Below are 22,114 nucleotides of genomic sequence, written 5' to 3' on the forward strand. Positions count from 1 at the left end.
GGTGGAGTGGGCCCTGGGTTCCATCTGGTGCAGGAAAATGCCCAGTCTCATGTGGCCGGGCATTTGCCCGGTGTGTAGACAGTTCCTGGATGACGACAGCCCTCTCATTCCCCTGACCTAAATCCAATTGAGCACCTATGGGATGTTATCTATCGGAGCATTCGACGCCGCCAAGTACAGCTGCAGACTGTCCAGGAGCTCACTGATGCCCTGTTCCAGGTCTAGGAAGAGATCCCCCATGATGCCATCCGCCGACTCATAAGGAGCATGCCCAGATGTTGTCGGGAGTGCATACAGGCACATGGGGGCCATACACACTACTGAGTCACATTATGAGTTGCTGTGATAAAATTCACGCAAGTTGGATCAGCCTGTGATTTCAATTTTTCCATTGACCGTTGTTACGTCATTTTGTTCTCAACAATTTAAACAACGTACATCAGTAAAGATTTTCAACTTGAATGATTCGATCATCAAGATCTGATGTGTGATTCAAGTGTTTCCTTAATTTTTTTGAGCAGTGTAGTTCACTGCAGTTATGACGGTTTGAGGAAAAAACTTGATTGTTCTTACCCGTATCCTTCCTTTCTAGGAAATCTGAAATAAATAAAGAATTGTCACAACATGATGCATCTATCACACAGTGAATCCATCTGTTAAAACAAACAGCAGTATGATTGATGACTGTAAAACTTCATTTGTCTGTTAGGAAAACATCACATTACTAAATCAACAACTAACAATGTGTCCAACTTTTTTATTTAATTGATTTTTAAAATTCAGCAATTTTTTTATCTGAAAAATTTCATGGAATGCATTTGAAACACTGGTTTATGCATGCTGGATGCATGAAAACAGAACATCATTTAAAATATTGTCATTTTAGATAACTAAAATTATTAAAGACAAATAGATGACCAATGTGGAAATGTTCTATCTTACCTTGCCATTTCCTTTCAGCAGTCTCTCCTGTATTGAAGATGAATACATTATACATTTAATATAATGTATATTATTTTCTCTTTCTGTAATTGTCCTCTTTCTTTTTTGTAATTTGACACTGAAAAATAAACTAATTATTGGCATACTTCCATTAAATAGATTGAGTTTCCAGGTCCTGGGTGGAGGTTTTATGAACTTCAGAAATTGTTGAGATCAGTATTAAATGATAAAAGAATTGTCACAACCACAATACATCTGTCAGACAGTGAAATTTCTAGTTTACTACAGTTATAACGGTTCAAGAAAAAAAATGAGTTGTGCTTACCCATATCGAACCTCTCTGTGAAATAAATAAAGAATTGTTACAACCATGATGCATCTATCACACAGAAGTTTTTTAACTGCTGCTATTCAAAAAACAGTTGGTCAGATATGTCTGTCAGTATTTAGTTGCAAATAAATCTATTTGTCAGAATAAATGTTTTAATTTTATCTGTTAAAACTAACAGCAGTATGATTGATGACTGTAAAACTTCATTTGTTTGTTAGGAAAACATCACATTACTAAATCAACAACAATGTGTCCAATTTTTTTATTTAAAAAAGTACATTGAATGCATTTAAAACACTGGTTTTTGCTTGTAAAACTTTAGATATTAATTACTTTCGAGTGCTGGATGCATGAAAAGAGAACATTATTTAAAATATTGTTATGTTAAAAACCCTAAAATCATTTAAGAAAAATAGGAGACCAAAGTGAAAATGTTCTATCTTACCTTGCCATGACCTTTCAGCAGCTTCGTCTGTATTGAAGATGAATAAGTGTGTGTTAACTCACTGGAATTCTTCATTAATCATGTTTTGTTTCATAATTCGACACTTCACCTCTTAAATCCAATTTTTGCCACTCCTAAAACTGAATAGTATCATGTATGTTTAATATAATGTATGTTGTTATTATTTTCTCTTTCTGTAATTGTCTTCTTTCTTTTTTGTGATCTGACACTGAAAAATAAACTAATTATTGTCATATTTCCATTAAATAGATTGAGAGTTTCCAGGTCCTGGGTGGATGTTTTATGGACCTCAGAAATTGTTGAGATCAGTATTAAATGATAAAAGAATTGTCACAACCACAATACAGCTGTCAGACAGTGAAACCTCTAGTTTACTGCAGTTATATCAGTTCAAGAGAAAAAAAGGTTTAACTTACCCTCATCCAACCATTCAAGATATTCTGTGAATTGAATAAAGAATTGCCACAACCACAATGCATCTGTCAGACAGTGAAACTTCTAGTTTACTGCAGTTATAATGGTGCAAGAAAAAAAATTTGTGTTCTTACTCTTTCCCCTCCATTTTAGATACTCTGTGAAATGAATAAAGAACTGTCACAACCATGATGCATCTATCACACAGTGAATCAATATTAGAAGTTTTTTAACTGCTGATATTCAAAAAACAGTTGGTCAGATATGTCTTTGTCAGTATTTAGTTGCAAATAAATCTATTTGTCAGAATACATGTTTTAATTTTATCTGTTAAAACTAAGCAGTATGATTGATGACTGTAAACTTCATTTGTCTGTTAGGAAAACATCACATTACTAAATCAACAACTAAAATGTGTCCAATTTTAGACTTTTTTATTTAATTGATTTGTAAAATTCAGCATTTCTTAAATTTAAAAACGCACATTGAATGCACCTGAAACACTGGTTTTTGCATGTAAAAGATTGGATTTGAATTAATTTTAAGTGCTGGATGCATGAACACAGAACATTATTTAAAACACTGTCATGTGAAATACTAAGACAAATAGGTGACCAATGTGAAAATGTTCTATCTTACCTTGCCATTTCCTTTCAGCAGCTTCTCCTGTATTGAAGATGAATAAGTGTGTGTTAACTCACTGGAATTTTTCATTAATCATGTTTTATTTTATCATTTGTGTTTATTTACCAGTAAACAGACTGTGTGTTACTCAACTATGAACATCATGAGCTCAAACACACCATGTTGTGAATATTTGTTCTGAATCAGGATGATGTCGTTTACAGTTTCAACACAGAAGCAGGTTAACACCCACCATCAAAAGCTGACAGCAAATTCTGCTGGTTCATATTCATCCTGAGTTACATTTTCTTTTGTGAATGTCAAACTTGTGCAACATGGGTATCAATAATACATTTGTAACATTCATAACTGCTCTTTTATCTGGTGGTTTTGTTTAGTTGAGAAAGTTGTAGAGATTAAATACCAGAATAAATTACAGATGTTGAAGGTGGCCTTTACAAACACAGCTTCTCATTAACAAATAGAACAATATTAATAGTATTAACAGAGTGGACAATATGTGTAGAGTCATGAGAGATGGGTTTTCCTAATACTCTGACAATGTTGTCAGAGGTGAGGAAGAATCAGCCAAAGAAAATGTAATGAGTCATACGTTTTAGTTTAGTGACAACACACAGTCTCTGCAGTACAGCTGAAGACTCGCCTGGTCTTGACCTTTGAAATATCGAACCATCAAGGCTTTTTTATGGCTTCAAAGACTTCAGACATACAGATACAGAAAGGCAGACTGTCTCTGGTGCCTTTCAGTGTGTTTATCGATGAACCTCTACTTTTCATTTTGAGCTCTGATTAGGAAGTTGTCTTCTGATGTTGCCACCAAGCAGAAGAGATAAAGAAGTCCTGTAATTGCATTTACATTTAGAGATGGAGAACAACAATCAATAAAGGTCCCTAATCAAACATGAATCAGGGACGTTGTGGTTCATGGTCGACGCTTCACCTCTTAAATCCAATTTTTGCCACTTCTATAACTGAATAGTATCATGTATGTTTAATATAATGTATCTTGTTATTTTCTTTTTCTGTAATTGTCTTCTTTCCTTTTTTGTGATTTGACATTAAAAATAAACTAATTATTGTCATATTTCCATTAAATAGATTGAGAGTTTCCAGGTTCTGGGTGGATGTTTTATGGACCTCAGAAATTGTTGAGATCAGTATTAAATAATAAAAGAATTGTCACAACCACAATACATCTGTCAGACAGTCAAACTTCTAGTTTACTGCAGTTATGCAGTTCAAGAAAAAAAAATTGTTGTTCTTACCCTTTCTCTTCCATTCTTGATACTCTGTGAAATAAATAAAGATTTGTCACAACCATGATGCATCTATCACACAGTGAATCAATATTAGAAGTTTTTTAACTGCTGTTATTCAAAAAAATGTTGGTCAGATATGTCTGTCAGTTTTTAATTGCAAATGAATCTATTTGTCAGAATAAATGTTTTAAATTTATCTGTTAAAACTAACAGCAGTATGATTGATGAATGTAAAACTTCATTTGTCTGTTAGGAAAACATCACATTACTAAATCAACAACAACTAAAAATGTGTCCAATTTGAGACTTTATTTCATTGATTTTTAAAATTCAGCAATTAAAAAGGGACATTGAATGCATTTGAAACACTGTTTTTTGCTTGTAAAAGTTTAGTTATTAATTACTTTTTGGTACTGGATGCAAGAAAACAACTTTATTTAAAATATTGTCATGTTATTAAAGACAAATAGGTGATCAATGTGAAAATGTTCTATCTTACCTTGCCTTGCCCTTTCAGTAGCTTCTCCTGTATAGAAGATGAATAAGTGTGTGTTAACTCACTGGAATTCTTCATTAATCATGTTTTGTTTCATAATTAGGTTTTATAAGTTACATTTTCTTTTGTGAATGTCAAACTTGTACAACATGGGTATTAATAATACATTTGTAACATTCATAACTGCTCTTTTATCTGGTGGTTTTGTTTAGTTGAGAAAGAGATTAAATACCTGAATTAATTACAGATGTTGAAGGTGGCCTTTACAAACACAGGTTCTCATTAACAAATAACAATATTATAGTGTTGGAGTTGTTTTTATTTTTATTTTTTTTTTTTGAGCATAGTTTGGCCGTACTTGATTGGCTGAGACTGGTATCAGCCAAGACGTACTGAACGTGCGGTGCAGCGAGAGGTTAACTGAACCAGGTGCGATGAGGGAAAGAGACGCCGCAGAGAAACAGTTTTTCAACCACACGCTTCTTAGTTGTTGATTATCTTTATTACCATTTTGTTGTTTTGATACTTTGAGTTCATATGAATAATTTTCTTTAACTTACGTTAAGCACTTTGATTTGAACTGGACGTAAGGCAGCCATAGATACACATTTACATAACATATTCAAACATACATTCACCTCATCTGTACGAGAGGCTTACAAGTAAAATCATCTTACGGTAAGAAGAAGAAGAAAATGTGTGTGTTGGAGGTCTATGGCGGCTGACCGGCTTTACTTGAAAGCATCAAAGAAAGCCAGCACAAATAGTATTAACAGAGTCCACAATATGTGTAGAATCATGAGAGATGGGTTTTCCTAATACTCTGACAATGTTCTCAGAGGTGAGGAAGAATCAGCCAAAGAAATTTGTTGAGTCATACGTTTTAGTTTAGTGACAACACACAGTCTCTGCAGTACAGCTGAAGACTCGCCTGGTCTTGACCTTTTAAATATCGAACCTTCAAGCCTTTTTTATGGCTTCAAAGACTTCAGACACACAGTTTACAGACATGACATACCCTTTCAGACAGCTCAACTGTTTATGCATGTCATGATATTTTCACATTTATCCTATTGTGTTACTGTATGGAGCCAGAATTCACAGTCAACTGTTAAACCCGTTACATCACTATACAAACCAGCACTGAAAGTAATGGATCAAAAACAAATGAAATAGCACCACTTTATAATTCTGGAAAAGTACAAGTTGCTTAGTTATCACAACTTCATCAAGTTTTCTTTAATCAAATTCATTTTTAGAGAGAGCAAAACTACTTTCAGTCAGTCATCTTTTTCAATAAAAGAGATGAATCTTTGGAATGCCCTACCAACAGAAATAAAAATAAAAACTAATCTGAAAACATTTAATGAAAAGGTGAAACATTGGCTGAAACAAAACCAAATCTGCTATCATTGATCTATGATCATACACATGTGCATGTACACATGTCCATGGACATGTACAAACAGATAGAGGAACAGATACATACATATAAACATACTCGCACACTGATATAGAATATGCATGTATGTACACGGATACACACACCTATAAATATTATGCACATAAATACATCATTGCCATGAATTAGGGAACATACACACGTACACACATATGCAAAACATGTAAATTGATTGTTATGTGATGTAAATACTGTTGTTATTGAGAATGTCACTATTTATTATGAGCTTTATGTAATTAATGTATTTCTGGTAATGATATGTTATGACTATTTTTTTTAACAAAAAAGCCTAACCAGGGACAGGGTTTGCAAGTTAGCCTTGGCTAGAAATGCTATATGCAATATGTCTGTTTCATGTTACTTTAGCCTGTTACAATGTTTTTTTGCATCGTCCCTAACAAATAAACTAATAAAAAAAAAAGATACAGAAAGGAATACTGTCTCTGGTGCCTTTCAGTGTGTTTATCAATGAACCTCTACTTTACATTTTGAGCTCTGATTAGGAAGTTGTCTTCTGATGTTGCCACTAAGCAGAAGAGATAAAGAAGTCCTGTAATTTCATTTACATTTAGAGAGAGATGGAGAACAACAATCAATAAAGGTCCCTAATCAAACATGAATTAGGGACGTTGTGGTTCATGGTCGACACTTCACCTCTTAAATCCAATTTTGCCACTCCTATAACTGAATAGTATCATGTATGTTTAATATAATGTATCTTGTTATTATTTTCTCTTTCTGTAATTGTCTTTCTTTTTTTGTGATTTGACACTAAAAAATAAACTAATTATTGTCATATTTCCATTAAATAGATTGAGAGTTTCCCGGTCCTGGGTGGATGTTTTATGGACCTCAGAAATTGTTGAGATCAGTATTAAATGATAAAAGAATTGTCACAACCACAATACATCTGTCAGACAGTCAAACTTCTAGTTTACTGCAGTTATAACGGTTCAAGAAAAAAAAGTTGTTCTTACCCTCATCCAGCCTTTCTAGATACTCTGTGAAGTAAATAAAGAATTGTCACAACCATGATGCATCTATCACACAGTGAATCCATATTACAAGTTTTTTAACTGCTGCTATTTAAGAAAATGTTGGTCAGATATGTTTTTTAAATTATTAAAGACAAATAGGTGACCAATGTGAAAATGTACTATCTTACCTTGCCATCTGGTTTCATCAGCTTCTCCTGTATTGAAGATGAATAAGTGTGTGTTAACTCACTGGAATTCTTCATTAATCATGTTTTGTGTTATAATTAGGTTTTATAAGTTACATTTTCTTTTGTGAATGTCAAACTTGTGCAACATGGGTATTAATAATACATTTGTAAAATTCATAACTGCTCTTCAGCAGTGGAAGCATCATTCTTCATACGGCCCAATGTCGGCTCACTCTGCTTGTCTCAACAGTAGTGATGTTAAACATGGTGCTTCAAGAGCTGTACATCTAGTCATATCAAACTTTCTCACATGAACACTGTACGTAAGATATTAGCTCAGCAGCTGCATTTCTACAGGTTTGAGAGTGTGATTATTCCGTGGCTCGAGTCTTAACATGCTTTTATTGAGGGAGCTACGTTCTGCTAACCGTGTTGCTTAGCCACTATGGGGAGCTATACTTCTACAAACTGTTTTCATCAGCAACAATGTTGTCTGAGTTTAGTCTTTTAGTTAATTGCTGTTTATTAGATTAATTCATGCATGTTAACACCTCGTTTTGTCGACCTTAATGAGTTCTAAGGTGAGTGTTTCGCCAAATCTAATTAATCCTGAATTAAAGCGCCATTCTGTCTCACCTTTAATTCATATTCTACAGCCTCTAAGCAATTTAAACATCAGGTATTGTTCATATATTAAACTATGCCTCCTTTGCAGTTCCACGTTTCATGTTAACATTTTAAAGCATTGTAGCTTTTCAGGTCAGTCCAACCTAGTCAATATAGGAGGTGTTTGTCTCTGCCTGTTTATGTACGGTTTATTGTCGATTTTAATCTCTCTAGTTCAAAAACATATTTTCTGTGTCAAGCTCAATATTATGCTTCGTCTCTAGCAGATCGTACCATCTTCACAACTAAATGAGGCCTGTTTCATTCCTGCTTGGTAAGTAAGCATTATTTAGGGGAAAAAATCAGGCTGTGTATTCTTTTAGTGGTGGGGGCTTGCACCCTTTATTTTGGGGGGATTTATATTGCTGCTGCTCCTCAGGGCAACTCCCTCAACTCAAAATCTCCCGTGGAGTCTGAGTGCAATACTTTTAGACTTAATTATCTCTATCATCTGGTAGAATAAACATTATCTTTACTTCACTCACTTGTTGTCCTATGTATTGAGCTTTAGATAAGTTCAGTCAGGAAGACTATCTTTGCATGCATAGGCTGTTATTTTATTTCTCATGTGTGTTATCATCCTGCATTCACATCTCATGCATCTGTTACTCGTTATTCCCTGGTCGCCCTGCCAAGGTCGTCAATCGAGATATCAGTTGCTCACATCCGCTGGTCACATCTATCCAATAGCAGCAGCAACACAGTTCCATCGTAGCTTATCATCTGCCGCTGTCTTTCATTTAAATTAGCGTTATTCAGGGCTTCTTTTAGGTCGTGGTGGTTACTTCCACCCCCATCCAAAGTATTTCATCTGCCTCCCTGCTACAAGTGTGTCGGCGGTCACCCTCTGCCTACACATCCTCATCGTCCAGACGTCAGCACTGTTCTCGCAAATCAAAGATCTCTTAGGCCATAATCTGGTAAGTCATACATATAACTGGTGGTGGTGTCCTGAGTTATGGGTGTCGCAGCTCATTGCTATCATTGCTGATCATGCTAGCAGTTCTTCCTCTCATACAACAAATCTTGTGCATGGTAAAGTGCTATGTCATATCTATGGGTCATTTCACTCTGCTTTCAGGCTATCCTCTCTCTTCCCTCCTTATGAAATGTGCATAAGAACATGGTCTCCATACCTCACGCCACTCACCACTCTTCTAGTGATCACTAACTCACTCTCTTTTATCAACTCTTTCACAATGGGGTCTAATCGCCAAAGACTCACTGTAATCTATCATGCATGTTCAATAAATAACATTCACTTATATGAAAAAGTGAGTCTCTTCTGATCGAAATGGAGTTTAGCGTAAATTCAGGCAGGAATACTATCTATAACCATTCATTCATTCCAACTCCTCTCTCTCTCCCTGTTTCTCCCGCTGTCCAATCAGCTGATTAGGGGCGTTACTCTAGTCATCAAATCAGATTCCTCCACAGACTTACTGCCAATCACAACTCTGCTGTCAAACTTTAAATCTGTTCCCTTCTCTGTTGCTGTCAGTTGTCATTTCAGCATGATCGTCGCTCCTCCTCCACCCCATCCAACTCCACGGCTGCGTTCCAGCAGCTCGCTCCTCTCCTCTTCATTCCTGATCACCACCTCATCTTCTCCACTTCATACTTCAGCACCAGGTCTGAGTTCACCAGGAGCCCGCTGCCTTCACCATCAAGATCTGCGCCCTTTATTCATCATCACCACCAGTATCTAGACTCCATCGGGGGGGTTATCCTATTCTAATCACGCCTTCACCTCCCCCCTTTCATAAATGATGACATTCACGATGGGGTCTAATCACCAAAGACTCTCACTTTCATCTATCATGCATGTTCAATGAATAACATTCACTTATATGAAAAACTGAGTCTCTCCTGATTGAACTGATGTTGCCACTAAGCAGAAGAGATAAAGAAGTCCTGTAATTTCATTTATCTTAGATTCGAGGGACACATCAGCAACATCACTAAAGTAGTTTTCTTCCACCTCTGACACATCGTCCAAGTTCACCCATTTCTAACACAGTCAGATGCTGAAATTCTCATTCATGGTCATTCAGGTCTTGTATTCTGTACTATTAAAAAGATCCAACAAGTCCAAAATGCAGCTGCTACAATTCTTCTGATAACCAAAAAACTGTAACATGTAACACTGACTTGTTTCAATGGTTTACGGTTTCATTCAGGTCAGACTAAAAACTGCTACACATGATGCAGGTTATCTCATTAGTCCAAAGATTACATCCATTTTTTGGGTGTTATATACTTTTATTGATTAGTATCAGTGGAGAGATGACAGAAAATGACGGACAGGGGGAGAGAGAGATGGCAACAAGCAACAAAGGTCCCTAATCAAACATGACCAAAATCAGGGACGTTGTGGTTCATGGTCGACGCTTCACCTCTTAAATCCAATTTTTGCCACTCCTATAACTGAATAGTATCATGTATGTTTAATATAATGTATGTTGTTATTATTTTCTCTTTCTAGAATTGTCTTTTTGTTTTTTGTGAGTTGACATTAAAAAATAAACTAATTATTGTCATATTTCCATTGGTCCTGGGTGGATGTTTTATGGACCTCAGAAATTGTTGAGATCAGTATTAAATGATAAAAGAATTGTCACAACCACAATACATCTGTCAGACAGTCAAACTTCTAGTTTACTGCAGTTATAACAGTTCAAGGAAAAGTTCTTACCCTTTTTCTTCCATTGAAGATACTCTGTTAAATGAATAAAGAATTTTCACAACCATGATGCATCTATCACACAGTGAATCCATATTAGAAGTTTTTTAACTGCTGCTATTCAAACAAATGTTGGTCAGATATGTCTTTGTCAGTATTTAGTTGCAAATAAATCTATTTGTCAGAATACATGTTTTAATTTTATTTGTTAAAACTAACAGCAGTATGATTGATGACTGTAAAACTTCAGTTGTCTGTTAGGAAAACATCACATTGCTAAATCAACAATAACTAACAATGTGTCCAATTTGAGACTTTTTTTCTCAATTGATACTTAAAATTCAGCAATTTAAGAAAAAGAAAAAAAGTACATTGAATACATTTGAAACACTGGTCTTTGCTTGTAAAAGATTAGATATTAATTAATAACTTAAGTGCTGGATGCATGAAAACAGAACATTATTTAAAATATTGTCATGTTAAATACTCTAAAATTATTAAAGACAAATAGGTGACCAATGTGAAAATGTTCTATCTTACCTTGCCAGTCTCTTTCAGCAGCTTCTCCTGTATAGAAGATGAATAAGTGTGTGTTAACTCACTGGAATTAATCATTTTTTTGTTTCATAATTAGGTTTTAAAGTTACATTTTCTTCCGTGAATGTCAAACTTGTGCAACATGGGTATTAATAATACATTTGTAACATTCATAACTGCTCTTTTATCTGGTGGTTTTGTTTAGTTGAGAAAGTTGTAGAGATTAAATACCTGAATTAATTACAGACGTTAAAGGTGGCCTTTACAAACACAGCTTCTCATTAACAAATATAACAATATTAATAGTATTAACAGAGTGGACAATATGTGTAGAGTCATGAGAGATGGCTTTTCCTAATACTCTGACAATGTTGTCAGAGGTGAGGAAGAATCAGCCAAAGAAATTTGTTGAGTCATACGTTTTAGTTTAGTGACAACACACAGTCTCTGCAGTACAGCTGAAGACTCGCCTGGTGTTGACCTTTTAAATATTGAACCTTCAAGGCTTTTTTATGGCTTCAAAGACTTCAGACATACAGATACAAAAAGGCAGACTGTCTCTGGTGCCTTTTAGTGTGTTTATCAATGAACCTCTACTTTACATTTTCAGCTCTGATTAGGAAGTTGTCTTCTGATGTTGCCACTAAGCAGAAGAGATAAAGAAGTCCTGTAATTTCATTTATCTTAGATTCGAGGGACACATCAGCAACATCACTAAAGTAGTTTTCTTCCACCTCTGACACATCGTCCAAGTTCACCCATTTATAACACAGTCAGATGCAGAAACTTTCATTCATGCTCATTCAGGTCTTGTATTCTGTACTATTAAAAAGATCCAACAAGTCAAAAATGCAGCTGCTACAATTCTTCTGATTCACTGGTTTACGGTTTCATTCAAGTCAAACGACAAACTGCTACCTATTACCTCCTGACCTGTCAAAACTTCTCAGACCTCACATTCCCCCACGTACACTCACATCACAGCTGTGACTCGACCACAGCTGCTCTCTCTCTCTCGTCTTTTTTCTAAAGTGACTCGGGAAGCCAACAGCACAGTCTACTTACTTTTAACATTATCAAAGGAAGAGAAATGTTTTCCTCTCCTCGTCCTAGTAACGTCTTTGTCCTCCATGATGGCAGATTTTACAACTCTGATCAGTCTGATCTCTGGCCATGATTGGCCACCAAAGACGAGAGAAAAAGAGAGAGAGAGCTGAGAGCACCAGCGGGATAGTGAGCAGCTGTGGTCGAGCGAGCTAGAGAGTGAATGAAGAGAGGGAGCACTGGTAGCAAGAAAGCCGGTGAATCAGATCAATAAAATGTTATTAATTAATTGTTTTACAGCGGTTACGTTCTAAAGCACAGATAAACACATCCACACCTCTGCTCGACCCTGCGGCTGAACGACGCATCGCCTGATTTGGTGTGAATGTGGCCTTAGATCTGACAGTTCAAAGTTGTGAAAACAACGGGGGTGTTTTGAACACACCACAGTTTTCACAGGTAGTTTGTAAGTCTGTCCCTCCCGCCGCAGGAAATAATGGATTAATCCTGGAAAGCTATTGATGTAGCACTTCTCTACTTATGAAAGTAACACGGCGATTATTTGACCAATGAGAATTTGGTCGGATGAGAGCATATCGACCAACTAATAGACCAGTCGACCAGGAAACTGCAGCCCTAATGTATTGAGACACTAAGTAATTTTAAGTTAAAGTAAGCTAACTTAATTAACAATTTTGTCTTCAGTAGTGTAGATGGAGACATGAAAGGTAGTGATGTTGCAGTTATTTGTTATGAGATTTAACCACTAAGACAACAAGTCGACCCTGAAACATCCAGAAAAACATCTGATTTATATCAGACCATCAAAATAAATAAATAATATTAAAAAATAAAAAATATTTTGTGACTTCTTACGTTCTCTCCTTTTGCGTCTGAAATACATGATGCCTTTGTATATTAAATAGATGATGGCGATGATGAACCCAACCAGCATACATACTGGTATGAAGTTGAACATCCAGGTCAGATCCCCTACAAAAAAATAGAGAGTAAATAAGTGAAACAACAAATGGTTTACAAGGACACTGTATTGTATTCCAATGTCATTAGCTGATCCCATCTTTGATAATGCACTCTGAGGGGACCCAATACAGAAAAATAATGAACTCAAAACTCGTCATTTAATGCTGTTAGAACATGTTTTGTAAGACAAAGGGTCAAATGAATACTTAATACAAAAATGAAAATGATTGCAAATATAAACTGCTGAGTGCAAAACTTCAAATAATAACTTAAATTCATACTTCAAATAACAAAATCAAATAAATAGCTGCCCTTTACATTTAGCTGCAAAGTGCAAACAAGAAAATTGATCAAATTGATCAATATAAGATGATGATTATTATAACTGATTTTGTTTCTTTGTCTTAATTTCTCATGCAGATTACCATCTAATTGACGTTTGTATATTTATTACATGAATATAAAGTAATGAAACAGGAAGTTTTGCTATTTACTGAATTTTATCGACTGTTTCAAAATACAGAACAGCTGTTTAAACGCTTGTTTCACTGCTGCATCTTGTTGGCTTGTTTTTGGCAGTTTGTCATAAACTTCAAGGAGACGTTTTTTACTGAGATAAGATGACTTTCTCATTCCCGTCCTCAGAAAACCAGCTGGCAGTCTGACGAGTTGTGCGTTGTGCTTTAGGCTGTAGGGGAGGGGGCCGCAGCGAGAAAGGTGAACCAGAACCAACTTTTGGAGAAACGTAACCTGTAACGCTGTACAACCCTGCATTATGACAAAAACATTACTGGGAAGAGGGGAGGACATTTCTCTTTCTTTGATAACGTTAAAAGTAAAGTTAGGCTTTGCTGACAGCTTCCCGACTCATTTAAAAAAGACGAGAGAGAGTGAGAGAAGCAGTGGTCGAGCGAGCTAGAGAGTGAATGAAGAGAGGGAGCGCTGGTAACGTTAGTGAGGAAGCTGGTGAATCAGATCAATAAAACATTATTTTCAGATTGTTTCACAGCGGTTACATTCTAGAGCACAAACATCTCCACACACACCTCTGCTCAACCCTGCAAACGTTTTTTTCTGATTGTTTCATGGCGGTTACAAATAAATAAGCCCACAACCACACAAACCTGCGGAGGTGTGCTGCAACGCTTGATAACAGCATTAATCTCGTCAAGCTCCCTCTTCCCTTCGAGAAAAGAAATTCCAAAATATGTCCAAATGATTGCCTTCATAGCCAATGGACCAGGTTGTATTTGTTTTTCTGTCAAGTACTCCATTGCTCGCAGTCTCTCCATGATACACAGTTCTCTTCCTTCTTGCACCCGGAGTTGGGGCCAGGTGGAAACCAGCGCAGCGTCGTTGCGCCATCTATGGGATTTAATGAGCTAACTCATGTCAGGAAGAAACGGAAAACAGCGTCGTAGCAAGACTGAAACATGTGAATCGATTCCTGGAATTTCTGAATTGATTCTGAATTGGCAGAGATAGAATCGCAATTCTTATGTGAACTGATTTTTTTGTGCACGCCTAATATTTAGTGCATCAAAATAAATACAATATTTTAAGATTTCTTACCTCTTATGTCTCTGTATAATGAATTGATGATGTTGAACACAACTGGGATACAAACTGCTATTATCGTGAGCTTCCATTTCAGTTCATCTACAAAAAATGAAAGAATAAATAATTAAAACAACAAATAGTTTACAAGGACACTGTATTGTATTCCAATGCTGTTAGTTGATCCCATCTTTGATAATGCACTCTGAGGTGACCCAATACAGAAAAATAATGAACTCAAAGCTCGTCATTTAGTCATTTAATGCCTGTTAGAGCATGTTTTGTAACTCCTACTTCTTACGTTTTCTGTCTTCGTATATTAAATAGATGATGGCGATGATGAACCCAACCAGAATCACTCCAAGTATTGCTGTTACGATGATCATCCATGTCAGACCCCCTACAAAAATGAAAGAATAAATAATTAAAACAACAAATGGTTTAAGGACACTGTATTGTATTCTAATGTCGTTAGCTGATCACATCTTTGATAATGCACTCTGAAGTGACCCAATACAGAAAAATAATGAACTCAAAGCTCGTCATTTAGTCATTTAATGAGACATTGAGCACATTGTCATGTTTAGGAAAAACAGTAAGATGCATTAATAGTGCATAATAGTAGTGATGTTGCAGTTATTTGTTATGAGCTTTAACCACTAAGACAACAAGTCGCCTCTGAAACATCCTTTTATGCAGATTCATGAAACATCTGGAGAGATGTTTTGTAAAATCTAGAATAGAATTTAAAATCTAACTTACAAAGCCCTTAATGGTCAGGCACCATCACATCTTGAAGAGCTCATAGTACCGTATTGTCCCACTAGAACACTGTGCTCCCAGTATGCAGGCTTACTGGTGGTTCCTACAGTCTTTAAAAGTAGAATGGGAGGCAGAGCCTTCAGTTATCAGGCTTCTCTCCTGTGGAACCATCTTCCAGCTTCGGTCCGGGGTGCAGACACCCTCTCTATGTTTAAGAGTAGGCTTAAAACTTTCCTTTTTGATAAAGCTTATAGTTATAGCTGATCCAGGCTTGCCTTGGATCAGCCCTCAGTTATGCTGCTATAGGCCTAGACTGCTGGGGGACTTCCCATGATGCACTGAGCTCCCTCCTCCTCCTCCTCCTCTCCATCTGTATGCATTCATGTAACATCAATGCATGTCACTAACTTTGCTTCTTCCCCAGAGTTTTTTTGTGCTTACTCATCTTGCAGGAAACCCCCCCCTTCCCTCTTTCTTTCTCTCTCTCTCAACCCAACCGGTCAAAGCAGATGGCCGCCCACCAAGAGCCGGATTCTGCTTGAGGTTTCTACCCGTTAAAGGGGAGTTTTTCCTTACAGCTGTCGCCAAGTGCTTGATCATGGGGGAATTGTTGAGTCTCTGTAAATTAAAGAGTACGGTCTTGACCTGCTCTATGTGAAAAGTGCCTTGAGATGACTTTTGTTGTGATTTGGCGCTATATAAATAAAAATTGATTGAATTGATTGATTGATTGATTGATTGAATCTCTTGGTATTGGTTGTGGTTGTGGATGTTTGCATGAGGATAGAAACTTCCTGTCTCTTAGCATGAAAATACATCATCAGGACTAATATTGTTGGTAGAATCACACTCTTGAAAGAACTTGAATATGTATGATGCACAACTAGATTAACATTATCAGTCAAATTCATATAGATTTATATTAGACCACCAAAATACAGTATATTTAGTGCATCAAAGTACATACAATATTTTTGACTTCTTACCATTTATGGCTCTGTACATTAAAATGATGATGTTGAACAAACCCGCGATACAAGTCGCCATGTACATGACATTCCATATGAAATACCCTACAAAAAATGAAAGAATAAATGATTAAAACAACAAATGGTTTACAAGGACACTGTATTGTATTCTAATGTCGTTAGCTGATCCCATCTTTGATAATGCACTCTGAGGTGACCCAATACAGAAAAATAATAAACTCAAAGCCCGTCATATAGTCATTTAACGCCTGTTAGAGCATGTTTTGTAACTCCTATGAGGACATTGAGTACATTGTCATGTTTAGTAAAAACAGTAAGATGCATTAATAGTGCATAATAGTAGTGATGTTGCAGTTATTTGTTATGAGCTTTAACCACAAAGACAACAAGTCGACCCTGAAACATCCTTTTATGCAGATTCATCAAACATCTGGAGAGAATCTCTTGGTGTTGGTTGTGGTTGTGGATGTTTGCATGAGGATAGAAACTTCCTGTCTCTTAGCATGAAAATACATCATCAGGACTAATATTGTTGGTAGAATCACACTCTTGAAAGAACTTGAATATGTATGATGCACAACTAGATTAACATTATCAGTTAAATTTACATAAATATTAATATACCACACCTAAAGAAATATAAAGAATGTAAATTCAAGTCAAAGATTTGATTTAAATCAGATCAAAATAAATGAATAAAATATTTTGTGACTTCTTACACTTTCCGCACTTGACTGTTAAATAGATGCTGATGATGAACCCAAGCAGAATCACTCCAAATACTGCTATCAGGATGTAAATCCATGTCAGATCCACTACAAAAAATGAAAGAATAAATAATTGAAACAACAAATAGTTTACAAGGACACTGTATTGTATTCCAATGTCGTTAGCTGATCCCATCTTTGATAATGCACTCTGAGGTGAAACAATACAGAAAAATAATGAACTCAAAGCTCATCATTTAGTCATTTAATGCTGTTAGAACATGTTTTGTAACTCCTATGAGGACATTGAGTACATTGTCATGATCAGTAAAAACAGTAAGATGCATTAATAGTGCATAATAGTAGTGATGTTGCAGTTATTTGTTATGAACTTTAACCACTAAGACAACAAGTCGCCCCTGAAACATCCTTTTATGCAGATTCATCAAACATCTGGAGAGAATCTCTTGGTGTTGGTTGTGGTTGTGGATGTTTGCATGAGGATAGAAACTTCCTGTCTCTTAGCATGAAAATACATCATCAGGACTAATATTGTTGGTAGAATCACACTCTTGAAAGAACTTGAATATGTATGATGCACAACTAGATTAACATTATCAGTTAAATTTACAGAAATATTAATATACCACACCTAAAGAAATATAAAGAATGTAAATTCAAGTCAAAGCTTTGATTTATATCAAACCACCAAAATACAGTTTATTTAGTGCATCAAAATAAATATAATATTTTGTGACTTCTTACCTTTTATGCCTTCATATATTAAATTGATGATGATGTTGAATATATCCAGAAATAATACTGGTATTAAGATGGACATCCATCTCAGACTGCCGGTAGAATCTAAAAGAATACATAATTAAAACAAATGGTTTACAAGGACACTGTATTGTATTCCAATGTCATTAGCTGATCCCATCTTTGATAATGCACTTTGAGGTGACCCAATACAGAAAAATAATAAACTCAAAGCTCGTCATTTAGTCATTTAATGCCTGTTAGAACATGATTTGTAACTCCTATGAGGGCATTGAGTACATTGTCATGTTTAGGAAAAACAGTAAGATGCATTTATAGTAGGGATGCACGATATTGGATATTTTGCTGATATCCAATATGCCGATATTTCCAACTCATTGTGGCCGATTTCTGATGCCGATACCGATATATGCACATATTTTTTTCCAGCTGGCTGAGGAGACTATTATGCATGCAATCATAGATTGTACTAAGTATGATCAAGAAAGACAATATATGAAGGAAGAACTTAGGAAGACTGGAGTTCAGGAGCTCAGCGTTAAAACTTTAATGAACTTGCCAAGTTGGTGGAGCAGAAGAGTTTTCTTTGAGTTTATTCGACAGACAGGATTAATGTGTAGGGTTTAATCTCTGGTCCACACTCCGGAGCAGAAGGTGGCAGTAATGCACCTAATACGCTGGTTGCCAACAGCCGTTATAAACCGAAAAGAAGATTTTTTTCCCCCCAAACAGAGTGGTATATCCTGTCAGCCAAGATGTTTCCTATCTGTGCATCCGACTAAGCAGCTCCTCCGCGGACTATTTTATCTTGACGGTCCCGGTGCTTCCTCCGCAGGCTCCACTCCATTCAAGCTGCCCGTCAGACCCGCTGCTCCTTCCAACTTTAACCTGAATAACAAACCGGGGCTCGGTGCTCCAGTCGGATCCGCATGGAGCGCCGGGGCTAACGTTAGCTGGGAGGCTAGCGGAGCATTAGTCGCAGCATGACCGGAGGGAAGCACAGCCAGCTAGCCTGCGCTAGAAGAAGCAGCGGGTCTGACGGGCAGCTGAGTGAAGTGGAGCCTGCGGAGGAAGCACCGGGACTGTCAGGGTGAAACAATCCGTGGAGGGAAGCACAGTCAGGCGGCAGAGGAGATGGCAACAAATCGGCCTCTCATAATCGGCAGAAAATATTCATTTTAGCTTATATCGGCCGATACCGATGATGTGCCGATAATATTGTGCATCCCTACTTAATAGTGCATAATAGTAGCAATGTTGCAGTTTGTGTTTGTATTTGTTATGAGCTTTAACCACTAAAACAACAAGTCGACCCTGAAACATCCTTTTATGCAGATTCATGAAACATCTGGAGAGAATCTCTTGGTGTTGGTTGTGGTTGTGAATGTTTGCATGAGGATAGAAACTTCCTGTCTCTTAGCATGAAAATACATCATCAGGACTAATATTGTTGGTAGAATCACACTCTTGAAAGAACTTGAATATGTATGATGCACAACTAGATTAACATTATCAGTCAAATTTACAGAAATATTAACATACCACACCTAAAGAAATATAAAGAATGTAAATTCAAGTCAAAGATTTGATTTATAGCAGACCAAAATAAATAAATAAAATATTTTGTGACTTCTTACATCCGGCTTTGTATAGAATACAGATGAAGATGATGATGAACCCAACCAGAATCACTCCAAATACTGCTATCATGATGAACATCCTTGTCAGAACCTCTACAAAAAATGAAAGAATAATTAATTAAAACAACAAATGGTTTACAAGGACACTGTATTGTATTCTAATGTCGTTAGCTGATCCCATCTTTGATAATGCACTCTGAGGTGGGTGAGGCTTCTTACCTTTTCTGCCTTCGTAGTTTGAATCGAAGATAAGGGTGATGTTGAACACAACCAGAATACATACTAACATGTAGATGAACATCCATTTCAGAAGCTCTACAAAAAATGAAAGAATAAACAATTAAAACAACAAATGGTATAAATAGTTTATTTAGTGCATCAAAATAAATACAATATTTTGTGACTTCTTACCTTTTATCCATTCGCAACTGAAATTGATGACGCCTTTGCGTCTGAAAGTGATGATGATGATGCAGACAACCAGTAATAATATTGCCATGAAGATGAGCTGATTCCCTACAAAAAAATGAAAGAATAAATAATTAAAAACAACAAATGGTTTACAAGGACACTGTATTGTATTCTAATGTCGTTAGCTGATCCCATCTTTGATAATGCACTCTGAGGTGACCCAATACAGAAAAATAATGAACTCAAAGCTCATCATTTACTTATTTAATGCTGTTAGAACATGTTTTGTAACTCCTATGAGGACATTGAGTACATTGTCATGTTTAGTAAAAACAGTAAGATGCATTAATATATTTAATGTGTTACAGCAGATATTTGTTGGTGTGATAACTCACTTATAAAGGGATTGAAGACTTCTTCACTGTTGATGATGTTGCTGACTGGGTTTTCAAACGCACAGCTGAACCAGCTGAACCACAGCTCCTTTTCCATCTAGAAATTAGGAGAAAAACATTATTAGCTGAAAGCTCATAAACTAAACATACAAATCTTTTGAGGAGCTCACTTTGTCTTTTTACAGTATGTCCAGATTACCAACAATAACATCAGAGACAACACAGTGATGTGGCTACTTAGTCATTTAGTCATCAGCTTTTCACTATATACGCTGTAATCCACTATTTAGCACATCTGCAATATTGAATTATCCAGTATAAATTACAGTATACTAGTATGCTTTGGTAGAATACTAAAACCTTATTTGGGAATTTTTTTGAATTTTTCTATGGATCACAAATAGCTATAAAGTAATTAACAGAGAAACCTGTCAAGTTTTCTAATATCACATTTTTGTTGCATGCAAAGTATGGGAAACAAAAAAAAAATTCAAAAATTCAAAAAGTCCTCTATACACTAGAGTGTATAGAGGACTTTTTGAATTTGTGTCACATAAATAGTAATAATTAAATAATTAAATAAATTTATTAATATCTAATTGTACAATAAATACAGGAATTAATAAATTAATTTACAAATTAATTAATGTGATGCTTTATTACTATTTGCCATGACACTTGTGGAGATATTCAGAGTTTTAAAAATGTCTGAACACTGAAGGTTTAAACTTGTAACGAAATATCTTTGAATGTTTTGTGAAACTACGATATTCATATAAAATATTAGATTATCTCAACAGTTGCCTGTTAATTGAATACAAATAAAAATGTCCAACCTTGTATCCAAATGCAGCTCTTGTTGTCACTTTTTATGACTTTACAGAGACAAGTCTGGCCCTTTCCATGGTCTGAAATCTTTATTTTCTGCAGGTTTGTTCATGTTGCTGTTCAGTTTGTTTAATTATATATTGTTTATTTGCCAGGGACAATGCAAAACATATTTAATATACCAGATATAGTTAAAGCTAATTTCAGAAATATTCTAAACTGTCTAAATATCCTAAACTGCACAGCCTGGATTCTGCCTCAGCTGGTCACCAACTGATGCCTGAATATGTGAATCAATTTAAAGACTAGATTCTGGTTTATTCTTTCAACATGATTTATCTGTTACTGATGAGACACACAAACATCATTATCCTGTGCATACCATTGTTATTTTCTGCTCCTTGGTTGAAGACCACGTCGTGTCACCTGATGTCCACCAGTAGGTGACTGGTTCAGCGCCTGTGGTGTTGCCATTACAGGTGAAGACACAGTAGGTCCCAGTACACCATTCGGAGAGGGTGGGTTTAGAGACAAGAGCTGATAGAAAACAAAACAAAAAGACATTTCCTTTGAATTTAGGGCCGTTTTGATAAACTAAGACAAACTTCATACACAATTCCTCCACTTACAGATAACCAGGAGTTCAGTCTTGCTGGTGACTTTGTTGTTGATCTCTACTGTGTAGTTGCCGCTGTCGTCTGGAGTCAGTCCTGTGATCATCAGCGCTCCATTTGAAATGTTCAGCATACTACGATCTGCAAAAATGCACAGGGTTATCTTCTAAACAGGGACTTTTAGTCATCTTACAGTATGTTGTCAGCTAGAGTCACTTATTTCCAGTGTTGGTCATTTAAGAGTGGGCAGCTGGAGAAATATGCACTTTAAAAAACACTAAAAATGTTTGTAGAACAGCTGATTTTCATACATAAAAAGTCTTTTTGATTTCCCACA

At 36.0% G+C, this 22,114-nt stretch overlaps 1 protein-coding gene across 19 annotated transcripts in view; it reads right to left on the reverse strand.

The window, feature by feature from the left end:
* Positions 1-22,114, reverse strand: part of LOC121892294 — a 343,857-nt gene that overhangs the window by 48,417 nt on the left and 273,326 nt on the right. For all 19 annotated transcript variants that reach the window (XM_042405250.1, XM_042405255.1, XM_042405271.1 and 16 more), the window contains 25 exons: positions 21,793-21,918; positions 21,546-21,700; positions 20,336-20,432; positions 19,941-20,045; positions 19,749-19,844; positions 19,527-19,622; positions 17,875-17,973; positions 17,122-17,217; positions 16,400-16,486; positions 14,953-15,051; positions 14,667-14,753; positions 12,987-13,103; positions 11,070-11,096; positions 10,542-10,565; positions 7,181-7,207; positions 6,993-7,016; positions 4,557-4,583; positions 4,064-4,087; positions 2,793-2,819; positions 2,288-2,311; positions 2,156-2,179; positions 1,719-1,745; positions 1,268-1,282; positions 943-969; positions 574-597 (listed from right to left, as the gene is read on the reverse strand). In XM_042405250.1, the coding sequence (XP_042261184.1) occupies positions 574-597; positions 943-969; positions 1,268-1,282; positions 1,719-1,745; positions 2,156-2,179; positions 2,288-2,311; positions 2,793-2,819; positions 4,064-4,087; positions 4,557-4,583; positions 6,993-7,016; positions 7,181-7,207; positions 10,542-10,565; positions 11,070-11,096; positions 12,987-13,103; positions 14,667-14,753; positions 14,953-15,051; positions 16,400-16,486; positions 17,122-17,217; positions 17,875-17,973; positions 19,527-19,622; positions 19,749-19,844; positions 19,941-20,045; positions 20,336-20,432; positions 21,546-21,700; positions 21,793-21,918 (1,581 nt within the window). The remainder of the gene's footprint in view (positions 1-573; positions 598-942; positions 970-1,267; positions 1,283-1,718; positions 1,746-2,155; positions 2,180-2,287; positions 2,312-2,792; positions 2,820-4,063; positions 4,088-4,556; positions 4,584-6,992; positions 7,017-7,180; positions 7,208-10,541; positions 10,566-11,069; positions 11,097-12,986; positions 13,104-14,666; positions 14,754-14,952; positions 15,052-16,399; positions 16,487-17,121; positions 17,218-17,874; positions 17,974-19,526; positions 19,623-19,748; positions 19,845-19,940; positions 20,046-20,335; positions 20,433-21,545; positions 21,701-21,792; positions 21,919-22,114) is intronic.

This window comes from Thunnus maccoyii, chromosome 24 (genome assembly GCF_910596095.1).
Source record: "Thunnus maccoyii chromosome 24, fThuMac1.1, whole genome shotgun sequence".
NCBI classification, from domain to species: Eukaryota; Metazoa; Chordata; class Actinopteri; order Scombriformes; family Scombridae; genus Thunnus; species Thunnus maccoyii.